General features: G+C 49.2%; 1 protein-coding gene across 7 annotated transcripts; it reads left to right on the top strand.

Annotated features, from left to right (window-relative positions):
- Positions 1-3,552: 3,552 nt before the first annotated feature.
- Positions 3,553-13,690, top strand: pik3r4 (phosphoinositide-3-kinase, regulatory subunit 4). 7 transcript variants are annotated; one of them, XM_088013783.1, is made up of 21 exons: positions 3,553-3,886; positions 5,068-5,802; positions 5,880-6,013; positions 6,603-6,813; positions 6,879-7,238; positions 7,316-7,450; positions 7,726-7,947; positions 8,015-8,188; positions 8,407-8,552; positions 8,618-8,821; positions 9,071-9,287; positions 9,510-9,613; positions 9,782-10,004; positions 10,081-10,246; positions 10,374-10,538; positions 11,462-11,673; positions 11,750-11,881; positions 11,952-12,052; positions 12,123-12,211; positions 12,587-12,707; positions 13,089-13,690. In XM_088013783.1, the coding sequence occupies exons 2-21, from the start codon at positions 5,085-5,087 to the stop codon at positions 13,257-13,259; spliced, it is 4,005 nt and encodes a 1,334-aa protein (XP_087869909.1). In that variant the 5' UTR covers positions 3,553-3,886; positions 5,068-5,084; the 3' UTR covers positions 13,260-13,690. The 7 variants fall into 7 exon arrangements, with proteins under 7 accessions (XP_087869909.1, XP_087869914.1, XP_087869913.1 ...); XM_088013788.1 differs by having other exon boundaries at positions 3,554-3,886; positions 9,086-9,287; positions 9,513-9,613; XM_088013787.1 differs by having other exon boundaries at positions 3,554-3,886; positions 9,086-9,287.
- Positions 13,691-15,213: the final 1,523 nt, after the last annotated feature.

Here is a 15,213-nt window from a genome sequence, read left to right as displayed (position 1 = left end):
TAATTTCTTTATATTAACAGAATCTCAGTTAGCCTTCATAGCGGGGCTGAACCCGTATTACACCAAGCACTGTAGCTAATATTAGCACTGTAGCTAATATTAGCTGGTATCTCGCCGGTGGACATAAATACAGTAAAGTAATATTCTAATCACAATATATACACAATAATATGTCCATCTTACTTGTGAAATGTTGTCTGTGGAGCCCTCACATCAATAATCCATCGACCAGAACAACAATATCCCTCAGTGCTGAGGCATCTTCTGCTGTTTTGGTTGAGCAAAGTAGGAGGGTATACCGCTCCAAGATGGCCGCCGTATTTCCTGCGCCGGAGCGGTCCATGAGGCGTCTATGCTTATTATGTCTATGACCATAGACATAATATGGTCATAGACATAGCTGAATTATATATATAATTCAGCTTATATTATGACCATAGACATATAAAAAAAATTCCCTTCTCACCCTCCGCGGGTGGTCTCTCCCTCTCTCTCTCCCTCTCTCTCTGTCTCTCTCTCTCTGTCTCTCTCTCTCCCTCTCTCTCTCTCTCCCCCTCTCTCTCTCTCTCTCTCTCCCTCCCCTCCTCTCTCTCTCTCTTTCTCTCTCCCTCCCTCTCTGTCTCCCTCTCTCTCTCTCCTCTCTCTCCTCTCTCTCTCTCTGTCTCTCTCTCCCTCTCTCTCTCTCTCTCTCTCTCTCTCTCTCTTCCTCCCTCTCTCTCTCTCTCTTCCTCCCTCTCTCTCTCTCTCTTCCTCACTCTCTCCCTCTCTCTCTCTCTCTGTCTCTCTCTCTCTGTCTCTCTCTCTCCCTCTCTCTCTCTCTCCCCCTCTCTCTCTCTCTCTCTCTCTCTCCCTCCCCTCCTCTCTTTCTCTCTCCCTCCCTCTCTGTCTCCCTCTCTCTCTCTCCTCTCTCTCCTCTCTCTCTCTCTGTCTCTCTCTCCCTCTCTCTCTCTCTCTCTCTCTCTTCCTCCCTCTCTCTCTCTCTCTTCCTCCCTCTCTCTCTCTCTCTTCCTCACTCTCTCTCTCTCTCTCTCTCTCTGTCTCTCTCTCTCTCTCTCTCCCTCTCTCTCTCTGTCTCCCTCTCTCTCTCTCTCTCTCTCTCTCTCTCTCTCTCTCTCTCTCTCTCTCTCTCTGTCTCTGTCTCTGTCTCTCTCTCTCTCTCTCTCTCTCTCTCTCATCCTCTCCCAGAGGCCTGGGAGCTTCAGGTTCTCCTCCAGTATCTTGGCTGTGCCTAGAACTGCACATTTCTGGACTGAGATGTCTGATGTTGTTCCTGGGATCTGTTTGAGCCACTGCTCCAGTTTGGGGGTGACTGCCCCGAGGGCCCCGATGACCACAGGCACCACTGTACAAAAGGCCCCTCTCAGAGCTGATCCCAAATCGCCGACCATTCTGAGTATCCTACACATTTGAGATTTCAAAAGTCAATACTGCAGCAGTTAAAAAGTTTCACACCATCTTCCTTTGTAAAGGCTAATGACATATCTTCCATTAGCCAGGATGAGGGCCTCCTTGCACAACCTACACCTTGGGTCTTGTCTGGTGTGGTAGATCTGAGCCTCTATTGCTCTGGTGTTTAGGGCCTGTTCCTGGGCGGCCAGGATGAGGGCCTCTGTGCTGTCCTTGAGTCCAGCTTTCTCCAGCCATTGGTAGGATTTCCTGATATCAGCCACTTCAGTTATTTGTCGGTGGTACATCCCATGTAGGGGCTTGTCTTCCCATGATGGTTCCTCCAGCACCTCGTCCTCTGTTCCCCATTGTCTGAGACATTCGCTGAGCACATCGTCCGTTGAGGCTTTGTCCTTGATGTATTTATGGATCTTGGATGTTTCATCCTGGACAGTGGCTCTCACACTCACTAGTCCTCTGCCTCCTTCCTTACAGCTTGTGTACAGTCTCAGGGTGCTGGATTTGGGGTGGAACCCTCCATGCATGGTTAGTAGCTTCCGAGTCTTAACATCCGTGGCCTTCATCTCTTCCATTGGCCAGCTAATTATTCCGGCAGGGTATCTGATTACTGGTAAGGCATAGCTGTTTATTGCACGGATCTTGTTCTTGCCATTGAGCTGGCTTCTCAGGACTTGCCTTATTCGTTGGAGGTATTTGGCTGTGGCTCCTTTCCTTGTGACCTCATCGAGGTTGCCATTTGCTTGTGGTATTCCCAGGTACTTGTAGAGAATGATCCTTACCAACATATATATATATACACACACACACACATGTTTATAATGTTTATATATATATAATTCAGTATTAATCATTTTTTGTGCCATTATTAATCTTTATTTATTAGTGTTTGTAGTTATATAAATATATATATTGATATTACTAAATAATTTATTAAATACATTATGAACGGCTGTGTGCTTTGTAATATGCTCTTCATTCATCGATATCAGAATATTCCATTCCTATTCTATTGTTATAGCCACTAAGCATATTTAAATATGATGAACTATGTATTAAAAACATACTTAAAAAATACAATTGTTTATAAATGTAGCTTTGATAGATGTTTGAATATGGTTTACAGTAACAAAGTGTGTTATGATGGATTAAATCCGCTGATACGTCATTGTGCTGCTAAACACATAAAGCTGAGTGGAGTGGTGGACCGCTCCAAGATGGCCGCCCTAAATCTCGTCAGCTCCAATAGGCGAGAGCGGTCCATGAGGGTCTATCCTTATATTATGTCTATGTCTATGGTCCTCCCCCACCCCACTTTCTCCTCCTCTCAGAACTGCACAGACTGCTTTAAACAGCGCCTCCTGGCGGCAGCGTGTTGGAGCAGCTCTTAGCTCTGACTCAATCTTTTTCTAGACTTCAGTTAATCATTTTTCTGTTTGAACAGTTATTCCGTTTGATTCTGGTTGCTCTCCAGATGCAACATTTGACCCACAAATCTGGAACAAAACAACTGTAAAACAGCTGAAACACTGAATTCTTTTAAACCCACCTGTCTCGTTTCTTCTGAACCATAATAAATGAAACATTGACCAACATATCTGTGTAAGATGTTTTTCATGATGGCACTCATCGAAATGTAATGTTTGCTGGTTTCTCAATCGACTATTTTGATGAGGTAAAGCACTTTGAACTGCCTTGTTGCTGAAATGTGCTGTAAACATAAACTTGACTATTTTATTTCTCTCTCTCTCGGGATAAAACGTTTTTGAATTAATTTAAAAATGAAAGCTTTATTCACTGTATTTTAGTTCGCAAGATTTTCTTTGTTGAATTTTTACTTTAGTTTACGTGATTTTATTTGGTAATATTTCATATTAATTGTAGCTTGTTTTTGCTGATGCAGCATTCTGGTTAATCGGAAGTTTTAAATGTCCTAATAAATTATACTTTGATTTGACTAAGCGTTTCATAATGGTGTACCCACACAAACGTACTATTTAAGCAATATTAATTTTTTATTGAAACCACATACAAAATTAAAAATGTTGTATTCGTATGCTCTCCAGTCTCTTCCATTAACCTCTGCTCTAAGTGCAGAGTACTTCATCTGTCTAATAGACGATCTGAACATGCTGACCAGCAGAGGGCGCCACAGCACACATCTACTGTGACCCGGATTCATAACAACAGCTGGACTCGGCTGGCCGCTCAGGTTTGTGGTCCAGTCTGGGGCTTTTACGGCATAATAGCACATTTTAACGGTTACCGGAGTCTAATCGAAGCGGGGCGGAAGATGGTGAAGCCTGCGGAACGGAAGTAGTTAAAGCCCCGCGGGTTGACGCCGTTAGCATCTCTTAGCCGTTGCTAGCATCAGAGCCCCGGCGGATAAAGGAGAAATGGTTGGCTCATGCTAACAAGCTAAAGCAAACGGCGAACCGGTCACGCGATCTGCGGGAACTCGAAAACATCTGAAAGTAAACCGGTAAAGTCACACCTTTTGATTACGAATTATTCATATTTATTGGAAAACGAGCGTTTTGAGGCGGAGCTAACGCTGACAGCCGGTTCCGCAGAGAGCAACTAGATAACTGCTGAACTGTCGGAACTATCAGAAACCTAGACAGATATGTTTCTGATATACGTCTAAATACTTATTTTCCTCTGAGTAATTAATCATAGAATTGCACAACTTTTGAAGAATTTAATATAGAAATGTTCGGTTCAGTCCAACACAACCGATAGCCACTGACTACAGGCTGCTAAAGGTCATCACGGAGCTGTTCAGAGAACTGTAGCAAGAATATTATTGGAATATTGAGTGGAAGGAAAAAAGAAATGCTAAAGTAACTTCAGCTTTTATAGGATTGAGAAACAGAAGATGTGGTCAGAACCTACGGATGTTATAAATAAAAGAACAATGTGGTGGTCACATTTCATTCTATCAGTTTGTTACATGAGGGATTCATGTTAATGTGTATCATAAAGAGACCTCAGATTAGATATTGAAATATTATTTCCTATTGTGACCCAATTAGCATCAAAATTGTTATAGTTAATGTAAACTAACAAAAACCTGAAATTGAAAAAAACATTTTTGTTAACTCAAATGAATAACTTTGGTAAATAATGGGGAAAACTATAACTAATTGGAACTATATCATGCATTTATAAAACTAAAACAAACCAAATTAAACATACATAATTTTTTATAGTTCTTTTAATTCAAAACAAAATTATAGATATAATATATTTAATTTTTTCACTTTACAAACTGATGTGTCTGTTTATGTCAGCTGTTGGTAAATTACAGAGAAACTCCAGAGCCAACTGGCTGTTCAAGGATGAAAATGTAGTCTTCTGTTGAGTATTTATTACCCAATCGATGTAAAAATCAAGCAACGTATGAAAAAACTAAAACTACTACAATAACTAGTAAAAAGTAAGCTAAAGCTAAACAATATGCAATTAAAGATAGCTAGCAAAAACTAATTAAAACTAACTCAATTAAATAAACAAAAAATCATCACAAAATAAAAATAAACTGTAACGAAAAACTCAAAACTATTAAGACCAGATTAGCATCCAGGCAGGTACAGAGTTTACTTTTATAAAGTGTGTGTGAAGTTGCAGTAAAGTGTGTGACCCGTGGCGTCTGTCTCCCAGACGGGCTCGGCGGCAGGATGGGGAACCAGCTGGCAGGCATTGCGCCCTCCCAGATCCTCTCTGTGGACAGCTACTTCTCAGACATCCACGACCACGAGTACGACAAGAGCCTGGGAAGCACACGCTTCTTCAAGGTGGCACGCGCCAAGCACCGCGAGGGCCTGGTGGTGGTCAAGGTGTTCGCCATCCAGGACCCATCGCTGCCACTCACCAGCTACAAGCAGGAGCTGGAGGAGCTGAAGATCCGCCTGCACTCCTGCCAGAACTGCCTGCCCTTCCAGAAGACCTCCCTGACAGAGAAGGCCGCCATCTTGTTCCGCCAGTTTGTCCGGGACAACTTGTATGATCGGATCAGCACGCGGCCCTTCCTCAACAATGTGGAGAAGCGCTGGATCGCCTTCCAGATCCTTACCGCTGTGGACCAGGCGCACAAGGCCGGCGTCCGCCACGGCGACATCAAGACGGAGAACGTGATGGTGACCGGCTGGAACTGGGTGCTGCTCACCGACTTCGCCAGCTTCAAGCCCACCTACCTGCCAGAGGACAACCCTGCCGACTTCAACTACTTCTTCGACACGTCCAGGCGCCGGACGTGCTACATCGCCCCTGAGAGGTTCGTGGACGGCAGCATGTTCACCACAGAGAGCGACCAGAACACGCCGCTGGTGGACCTGACCAACAACAACCAGCGCAGCCGAGGCGAACTGCGGCCGGCCATGGACATCTTCTCTGCAGGTACGGACCTGACGAGAGAGGCCGAGGCCCAGAGGCCCGGCTGGAGGGCTGAACGGGAACGTGTGTGTGTGTTCCAGGCTGCGTGATCGCTGAGCTTTTCACCGAGGGCGTCCCGCTCTTTGACCTGTCCCAGCTGCTGGCCTACCGCAAGGGACACTTCCAGGCCGAGCAGGTCCTGCTGAAGATCGAGGACCAGAGCATCCGCGAGCTGGTAGGCATGGGCTGGTTCTGATCTGATACAGGCCAGATGTAGAAGGTCTGACTGGGTTCCAGGCTGGTCCCAATGGTTTAATTCAGGGTCAAAGGTCACATCGGCATGCCTGACCCAAAGGTTTCTGTCCCTTCATCGTGATCTGAGAGGAAATTCTGATTTCTGGATCTGAACTTCCAGATGAATTTGGTCTCCAGTAAAAACGGTTCTGTTGCAATCATTGGTCCAACAGAACCGTTGACCCAGTTGCCTCCTCCAGGCCTTTGTGTTCTGGTTCTGTTGAAGCGACCCAGAGGTTTCCTCCAGAGTTCTCCAGGGAGGAACTTTAACCCAGACGATGCTTCTTCCCTGTCATGAATAAAAATGTTTCAGGAGAATCTAAACTTCAGCTTTTTTCTGCAGACGGGCTAAATGGGTCACTAAGGGTTTTTCTTCTATGCATAATGTCTCCAAAAACGCAACAAAGCCGCTCGTTTTGTCGCTACTTGCATTCTTGAAGCTTTAGATTTGTGGTTAGTTTGTTGTGAAACAGAGAAAGTAGAGCTGAGTCAGCAGGTTGGAAATGTGCGGCCGCCATCTTGTCCTGCAGGTGGCCCAGATGGTTCAGCGCGAGCCGGAGAAGCGTCTTTCTGCCGAGGAGCACCTGAAGCTGCAGAGAGGAAGAGCGTTCCCCGACATCTTCTACAGCTTCCTGCAGCCCTACATGGCTCAGTTTGCCAAGGAGACGTTCCAGTCTGCAGACGAGCGCATCCTGGTGATCCGAAAGGACCTGGACAACATCCTGCTGAACCTGCGGGGAGGTGAGCCCGTCCGCTTCCTGTCACCACACTTCCTGTTCCTGTCTGACGGCCTGCCTCTCCTCCAGGCTCCTCCTCTTCCTGCCAGGAGGAGCAGGGACTCGTGGTGCTCGTCTCCGTCATCACTTCCTGCCTGCAGACGCTGCACTCCTGCGACTCCAAGCTGGCGGCACTGGAGCTCGTCCTGCACCTGTCGCCGCGGTTAGGCGTCGACATCCTGCTGGACCGCATCACGCCATACCTGCTGCACTTCTGCAATGACCCGGTTCCCCGTGTGCGCGCCCAGGCCGTGCGCACGCTCACCAAGGTGCTGGCGCTGGTGAAGGAGGTTCCGAGGAACGACGTGAACATCTACCCGGAGTACGTGCTGCCCGGCATCGCTCACCTGGCCCAGGACGACGCCACCATCGTCAGGCTGGCCTACGCAGGTCTGTGCTGCAGTCCGCAACGCAGTCCCATCTCCCAGCTGCGTCTCAGGTCTCCATGTTTGTCTCCCGCTGCACAGAGAACATTGCTCACCTTGCGGAGAGCGCGCTGCGCTTCCTGGAGCTGGTGCAGGAGAGCAACGTGAACACGGAGCAGGATCCGGGCGGAGAGGACGCAGAGGAGAGCAGCCACCCCAACGAGAACTATGACTCAGGTGACACCTAGCCACGCCCCCGTTAGCCATGACCCGTTAGCCACGCCATGTTAGCCATGACCCGTTAGCCACGCCATGTTAGCCATGACCCGTTAGCCACGCCCTGTTAGTCACGCCCCCGTTAGCCATGACCCGTTAGCCACGCCCCCGTTAGCCATGACCCGTTAGCCACGCCATGTTAGCCATGACCCGTTAGCCACGCCCTGTTAGTCACGCCCCCGTTAGCCATGACCCGTTAGCCACACTAATCTGCCACTGTATGTTTGTGACCTCAGAGCTGCAGGCGCTGCATGAGATGGTGCAGCAGAAGGTTGTGACGCTGCTCAGCGACTCAGAGAACATCGTGAAGCAGACGCTGATGGAGAACGGCATCACGCGACTGTGCGTGTTCTTCGGCAGGCAGAAGGCCAACGACGTGCTGCTGTCCCACATGATCACCTTCCTGAACGACAAGAACGACTGGCATCTGCGGGGGGCATTCTTCGACAGCATCGTGGGTGAGGAGCCGGTGGCGGCGCGGTGCAGTGGCACCTGGCTGCACACTAACGCTGTGTCGTGTTGAAGGTGTGGCGGCGTACGTGGGCTGGCAGAGCTCGTCCATCCTGAAGCCGCTGCTGCAGCAGGGACTGAGTGACACTGAGGAGTTTGTCATCTTCAAAGCTCTGAACGCGCTGACCTGCATGTGTCAGCTGGGGCTGCTGCAGAAACCGCACATCTACGAGTTCGTCAGTGACATCGGTAAGATGGCAGCTCCTCTCGCTCTGCATCGCAGCCGAGCTGACAAAAGATTCACTGCTGCTTTAGGAAACAAAAAGGCCTCTTCAGGGTCATAAATGTTGATAAAGCGACAGTTGGAAAGCTGAGATCAGTGCTTCTTACAGCCCTGCTTACCGCTCCACGCCTGGCCACGCCCCTCTGTCTCTGGGCTCTAACTTGTCCTGCTCTGCTTGCCGTAGCTCCCTTCCTGTGCCACCCCAACCTGTGGATCCGCTACGGCGCTGTGGGCTTTATCACTGTGGTGGCGCAGCACCTCAACGTGGCCGACGTTTACTGCAAGCTGATGCCTCACCTGACCCCTTTCGTCACCCAGCCCATCATCCAGGTGCGTGTTCTCCTCTTCCTCTTCCTCCTCCTCCTTCCCCTCCTCACGCGCCCGTCTCCTCTCAGATCGATAAGGAGCTGGTCCTGCTGAGCGTCCTGAAGGAGCCGGTCAGCCGCTCCATCTTCGACTACGCCCTGCGCTCCAAAGACATCGGCAGCCTGTTCCGACACCTGCTGCTGCGGCAGAAGAAGAGATCCGGCTCCATCCCGGAATGTCCGACTCCGGATGACCCGGCCATCGCTCAGCTGCTGAAGAAGCTGCTGTCGCAGGTCAGGACAGCTCGTCTGGAGAGTCTGTACCAGGATGATACAGCGCGCCAGCATTAGCTTTGTGGCGCGTTAGCATTAGCTTTCTCTACATGCTGTGGTTCAGTGTGTTTCAGAGTTCAACCAGAACGGTCCTGATGCTCTGAAGCTCAGAGAACTCTGATCAGTCTCAGATCTGCAGTCGTTCTGGTTCTGTGATCAAACCGACCCAGAACTTAAACCTTCTTCTTGTTCCCATGAATCAAACCTCAGCGTGTTCCTGTCCAGGGCATGACGGAGGACGAGGAGGACAAGCTTCTGGCTCTCAAAGACTTCATGCTGAAGTCCAACAAGGCCAAGGCCAACATGGGGGATGCGGGACACCTGGGGGACGCGGGGCAGACGGGGGTCATCGACCTGGGCACGCTGGGCATCACAGGCCGCCAGGTGGACCTGGTCAAACCCAAGACAGAGTCTGACGACAAGAGAGGTGGGAAATGGTTCTGATCCGGTTCTTGTGTTTCTGGTTGCAGCAGCGGCTCAGATGGATCTGGATTAGTCACCAGAACCTGCCGGGTCTCTGTTCTGGTTCTGAGCTCTGCTCGGTTTGATTATCTGTGGATCAGTAATGAGACGGACAGCTGGAGGCGTCCATGTGGGCCGATCTCTGTTCCAGAACCGGGTTCTGATCAGGTTCTCTTGTTTGTCCCAGCAGCGAGGAAACACACCAAGCAGGACTCGGCCATGAACGAGGAGTGGAAGAGCATGTTTGGATCTCAGGACCCGCCGGCCACGCAGCCCACCACGGTAACCACGGTAACCCAGCCCACCATAGTGACCACTCCCCCTCTATGTCCCCGCCCCTCACTGTAACTCCGCCCCTTCCTCTGTGTGGTTTCTGGCTGGACCAGAGCAACACGACCCGTTTGTTCCGGTTCTGTTCAGTGATGATCTTTAAGGCAGATGTTTCCTGCTCTCCCTCAGTCCGCCGACGGCTCCGGTAACCAGGTCAGGAAGTCGACTGCAGCTCCGACGCCACCCGTGCAGCAGGCGGTGGCCAGCGGCCCCACCTACCAGCGCCGCATCAACACCTGCAAGGCAGAGCTGCAGCAGCTGCTGCAGCAGAAGAGGGAGCAGTGCAGCGCCGAGCGCATGGCCAAGCACATGATGGAGAGCGCCGAGTGGGAGAGCCGGCCGCCTCCTCCTGGTAAGGCCTGCACACCTGGCTGTGGGCGCTGCGGTCCAGCTGCAGCCGCCTGACACCTGGCTGCGCTCTGTTTCAGGCTGGCACCCCAAGGGTCTGCTGGTGGCCCATCTTCACGAACACAAAGCGGCCGTCAACAGAATCCGCGTCTCGGATGAACACTCCATCTTCGCCACGGCGTCCAACGACGGCTCAGTCAAAGTCTGGGACAGTCAGAAGATGGAGGGCAAGACCACCACCACCAGGTGGGAACCTCCAGACTCACCACTGCCTCCTACAGACAGTGGGAGGCTGTAGGAGGCAGTGGGAATGTCTTTCCATTCCTGTGGATCGGTTCTGAATGATCCGGACCGTCTCTCCGTGTTCCTGCAGGTCCGTGCTGACCTACTCCCGTATCGGGGGTCACGTGAAGACGCTGACCTTCTGCCAGGGCTCACATTATTTAGCTGTGGCGTCTGATAACGGATCCATCCAGCTGCTGGCCGTGGAAGCCAACAAGCCTCCCAAATCTCCCAAAGTTCAGCCGTTCCAGAGCCGGTAAGGTCCAGAACCCGACACACTCTCTACATGGAGATGATATTAGTCATCAGGACACAAACATCTGCTGCTGAAATGGTCTAATTATTATTTTTAACCTCATTAAATGAGCCCAAAGCTCCTTCAGTCTGAAGTGTTCAGTTATATTTTTATATTATTTGGGTCTGAAACCCTCTAAAGGTCAGTTTGACACATTATTTTGCTCCACTGTAGTGGAAGCTAACGCTAACGCGCCAAGTTTAACCATGTTGAAACGTAACTACGTGTGCAGCTACACCCGACCTCCGGATCAACCTTTCACTCCTGCTTCAGTTTTATTGTTGTGGACTTTTGGTCTTATATAATAATAAACATCACTGCTGCTCCACAGGAAGCAAAACTTCAGAATAAGAGCCTGAACATAAATGTCCAGCTGCTTTAACACAATTTCAAACTTAATTCAGCTGAAAGTTTACAAAACAGCCCAGTAAATTAGAGCTTCAGAGTTTTTCTGGAAAAAATCATTTAGGGGAAGATAAATCCTGTAAACGTTTTCAGTTAGCAGAAATGCTAAGTGGAAACGTAGCTCGGCTGTTGGCGAACCCACCACCTCTCCCATCTTTAACACTCATAAGTAAAAACCAAAAATGATTTTCTTATTCCGGCAGTGATGCTTCATAGCAGCTTTGCTCAGGGGGAAGTAGCGCCATCTGCTGCACAGACATTAAATTAATAACTAATCTTTTAATCTCAAAAGGATGAGTGTCTGCTTCCTGCCAAACAATAAGGATAATAAGTAATAATAAGTAATAAGTAATAATAATAATAAATAATAATAATAAGTGCCAATGTTTTGCTGCTTTAAGGAAATGAGATATCAGATCCAATATGGCTGAAAGTAAAAATCTGAATGAATGTTTTCCTCTGGTTCCATCTGGTTCCAGGACTCTGGACCTGCAGGAAGACGGCTGCGCTGTGGACATGCACCACTTCCACAGCGGCGCCCAGTCGGTGCTGGCCTACGCCACGGTGAACGGTGGCCTGGTGGGCTGGGACCTGCGCTCCAACTGCAACGCCTGGACGCTGCGGCACGACCTGCGGCTCGGCCTCATCACCTCCTTCAGCGTGGACGTGCACCAGTGCTGGCTCTGCCTAGGTCCGTCCCGGTCCTGGAGCCTTCCTGGTTCTGGTCAGTTTCCCCGGTGACCGAGCCGCTTTGCTTCACCCCGCAGGTACGAGCAGCGGCACCATGGCATGCTGGGATATGCGGTTCCAGCTCCCCATCTCCAACCACTCCCACCCAGCCCGGGCCCGGGTCCGCCGGCTGCTCATGCACCCGTTGTACCAGTCGTCGGTGATCGCAGGTCGGCACCGCGTCAGAACCGGGTTGGTCCGAAGGAGAACCCGTCTCACCGCCTGTCTGTGTCTCTGCAGCTGTCCAGGGGAACAACGAGGTGTCCATCTGGGACATGGAGACCGGGGACAGGAAGTTCACGCTGTGGGCCAGCTCCGCCCCTCCACTCTCTGAGATGCAGGTCGGTCCGGTCCGTTTCTGGGTCCGGGTCCAGCCCTGCAGCGGTTCTGACGTCTTGCTTTGTGTTGCAGCCGTCTCCTCACAGCGTCCACGGGATCTACTGCAGCCCGGCCGACGGGAACCCTCTGCTGCTGACGGCCGGGTCCGACATGAGGATCAGGTGAGCAGAACCTCTGGATCCGTAGAGATCGGACTGGAACATCTAACCGGTCAGTTCTGACGTGTTGATGTCAAACTGGAGGCCAAAAGGGAAATGTTTCAGTTGTTCTGCTCCTTAAAACTGTCTGAGGGTTTAATTAGAACCGAGTCGGAAGTTCTGCAGCTGCTGCTCTTTAAAGGCTGCACAGAGTAATCTAATCAGAACCATATGGACCACCAGAACCGGTCCTGGTCCCAGTCTTCACAGCATAAACAACGAGATTCTGCAGAAAACAATTCGAACCGCAGCAGGTTTTAACCAGGTGGTTCAGTTCAGGTTCTGTGTTCACTGCCTGGTTCTGTTCAGGTTCTGTGTTCACTGCCTGGTTCTGTTCAGGTTCTGGGACCTGGCGTACCCGGAGCGGTCGTACATCGTGGCGGGAGGAGCCCACGACTCGCTGCACTGTCCGTCTGTCCTCTACAGCCGTAAGATCATCGAGGGAACCGAAGTGGTTCAGGTAAAGGAAACACAAACCAAAGCTGAAATCACTCCTTACCTCCAGCTGGGCAAATCTCCAATTTTTTATACCAAAGATGATTTCCAATTTTGATCAAACAGCAGCTTGTGAAACCTGATGGTAGTTCCTGGGTGGGCTGACATCACTCTGAATCAGCAAAACTTAAATCTTCAAAATGAGAAAATGACATTAAAAGATCCATACTTCTAGAGCTAACTGATGTAGAGCGCAGTAAATCTGAGAAAAAAGGACCAGAGAAATGTCCCCCCTTCCCACAATGACCTCAGTTTGCAGGTCAAACTGGTGAGGGAAGCCCTGCTTATGCATGAAAACAAGTATACACACACACAGAGAGTTGCCTCCTTCCTCCCATCTCTGCAGGAGATCCACAGCAAACAGAAGAGCGGCGCCGCCGAGGACTCGCCTCGCCGAGGCCTGGAGTCACTTCCTGTCGGCCATCATGACATCATCACCGACATCGCCACCTTCCAGACGACGCAGGGCTTCATCGTCACCTCGTCCAGAGACGGCATAGTCAAAGTGTGGAAGTGAAGACGTGGACCGGCTTTTATTTTGAAGGGTTTTCCTGACATCAGACTTCCTCTCCTGCTTTATCCTAATGCAACTTATCCCAGAATGTGGAAGTGAGCTGTGGATGGACCCGATTCTGGTTCTGTTCTAACCAGTCAGACCAGCAAATGAGCCGGGTTCTGACTGACCTGAAGGTCTGGTCTCAATGTTAATCTGGACGTCTTGTTCTGCTTGTCGTCAGCACCATCTGGGTTCTGTTTAAAGAGACTCCCTGCAGCTCAACCCGGTTCTGGTTCTGTTCATCATGAGTCACTTTGTTTTGTCTAACTGATGTGAAACTGGTTTGTTAATCAGACGTGAGGTTCTGGAATAATTCAGAACCATTTAAGAGAAATAAAATCCCACTTTCTTCTTTCCAGTCATTCATATTTAATAAAGAAGCCAGACTCTTATTTTGAAGAGAATCTGTGAGCTTTACTTTGAAAGTCCAAGTTTGAAACTGAATTCTTCACATGATAATTAAACACCTGGGGCCTCGTGCATAAAGCGGCGTGTGCACAAAAACAGTGCGGTCTCATATTTTACACAAAAGTCGGCATGTATAAAAATTAACTTTGCGTCAAAGTGTGTGTAAATATACGCAGACGTTTTCGCTGGGTGAAAATGTGCAGCAGCCACACAAACTTTTTCTGTGGACGATAAGAAACCACAAAGCGTCAAACTCACATAAATGCACTGAAGTCTGAGGACATTCAGTTATTTAGACCAAGGAGCACCAAACCGATGTTTTTCATGATTTTATTGTTAAACGATGAAACTGAACCCATTCATCCTCAGACAATAAGCTAACACGAACACAAAATAAAGAAAATAAGAGCATGTGAAAACCTCGCTCTAATGTAAATGGCACTTTTCCTCAGTTTGTGTCTCAGAGATGTAACACATTGATCTGTGAGCCGAAATGCATCTATGGGGTCATTTCATTCTCACTGAAAACAGGAAACAGGCTCAGCAGATTAACTCCAACCTGCTGAGTAAAACTAATCAACAGGTTTGATTATTTAAGGTGATCCAGGTGTGTCTGCAGTCACACGGATCTCAGTAGCTGCATCCAGGTGAGCCGTAATGTGGAGCTTTGGCTCTGATGGAGAACAGAGGGAGGATTGATCAGAGATCATATTGATCTGATGGTGATTCATCCAGACTGATTATCCTGGGGCTCTGAGCAGAACTTAAAGACAGAGCCGAGCGGTACCGGTACCGGTCCAGCTGCAGCCATCCAGCCTCCCGCTTTGTGAAAGCGCCTTATGGACATAAAGCATCTTGATTCTGTAACTGTACAACTTATTCACATGATTCTACTATTGATAAACGTCCAGTTTCCCACCAAAGACCCTCTGACTCCGTCTTTAAAAGCTGAACGCTCTGCTGCTGTGCAGACAGGCATTTACAGGATCTCTTTATTCTTTATTTTGGATTTTGTTTTCTTTAAAATGTATTATTTTTATTTTTGTGAGGTGACATTATGAGCCCTGAAAGCACCTTTTAAATGAAATATATAATCATAAATACTTAAACTGGTTCAAACAAGGCCGTTTCCATGGTTACTGCTTCACGTGGCGGCAGACTTCCAGTGAAAACTGCGCAGGGTTTTATGCACGAGGCCCGTGGTTATGGAGGGCGGCCATGTTGGATTAGCATTGGGATGAAGAAGCTGCTGAGTCAGGAAATGAGCATCCAACAACCATCCAACATCAGACATCCATCCAACAACCATCCAACATCAGACATCCATCCAACAACCATCCAACATCAGCATCCATCCAACAACCATCCAACATCAGACATCCATCCAACAACCATCCAACATCAGACATCCATCCAACAACCATCCAACATCAGACATCCATCCAACAACCATCCAACATCAGACATCCATCCAACATCAGACATCCATCCAACAACCATCCAACAT

This window comes from Poecilia mexicana, unplaced genomic scaffold, assembly GCF_051168715.1.
Source record: "Poecilia mexicana isolate PSO_F unplaced genomic scaffold, ASM5116871v1 scaffold_16, whole genome shotgun sequence".
NCBI lineage: Eukaryota > Metazoa > Chordata > Actinopteri > Cyprinodontiformes > Poeciliidae > Poecilia > Poecilia mexicana.
Note: the sequence above shows the minus strand (reverse complement) of the source record. Positions and strands in the feature narration are given on the sequence as shown.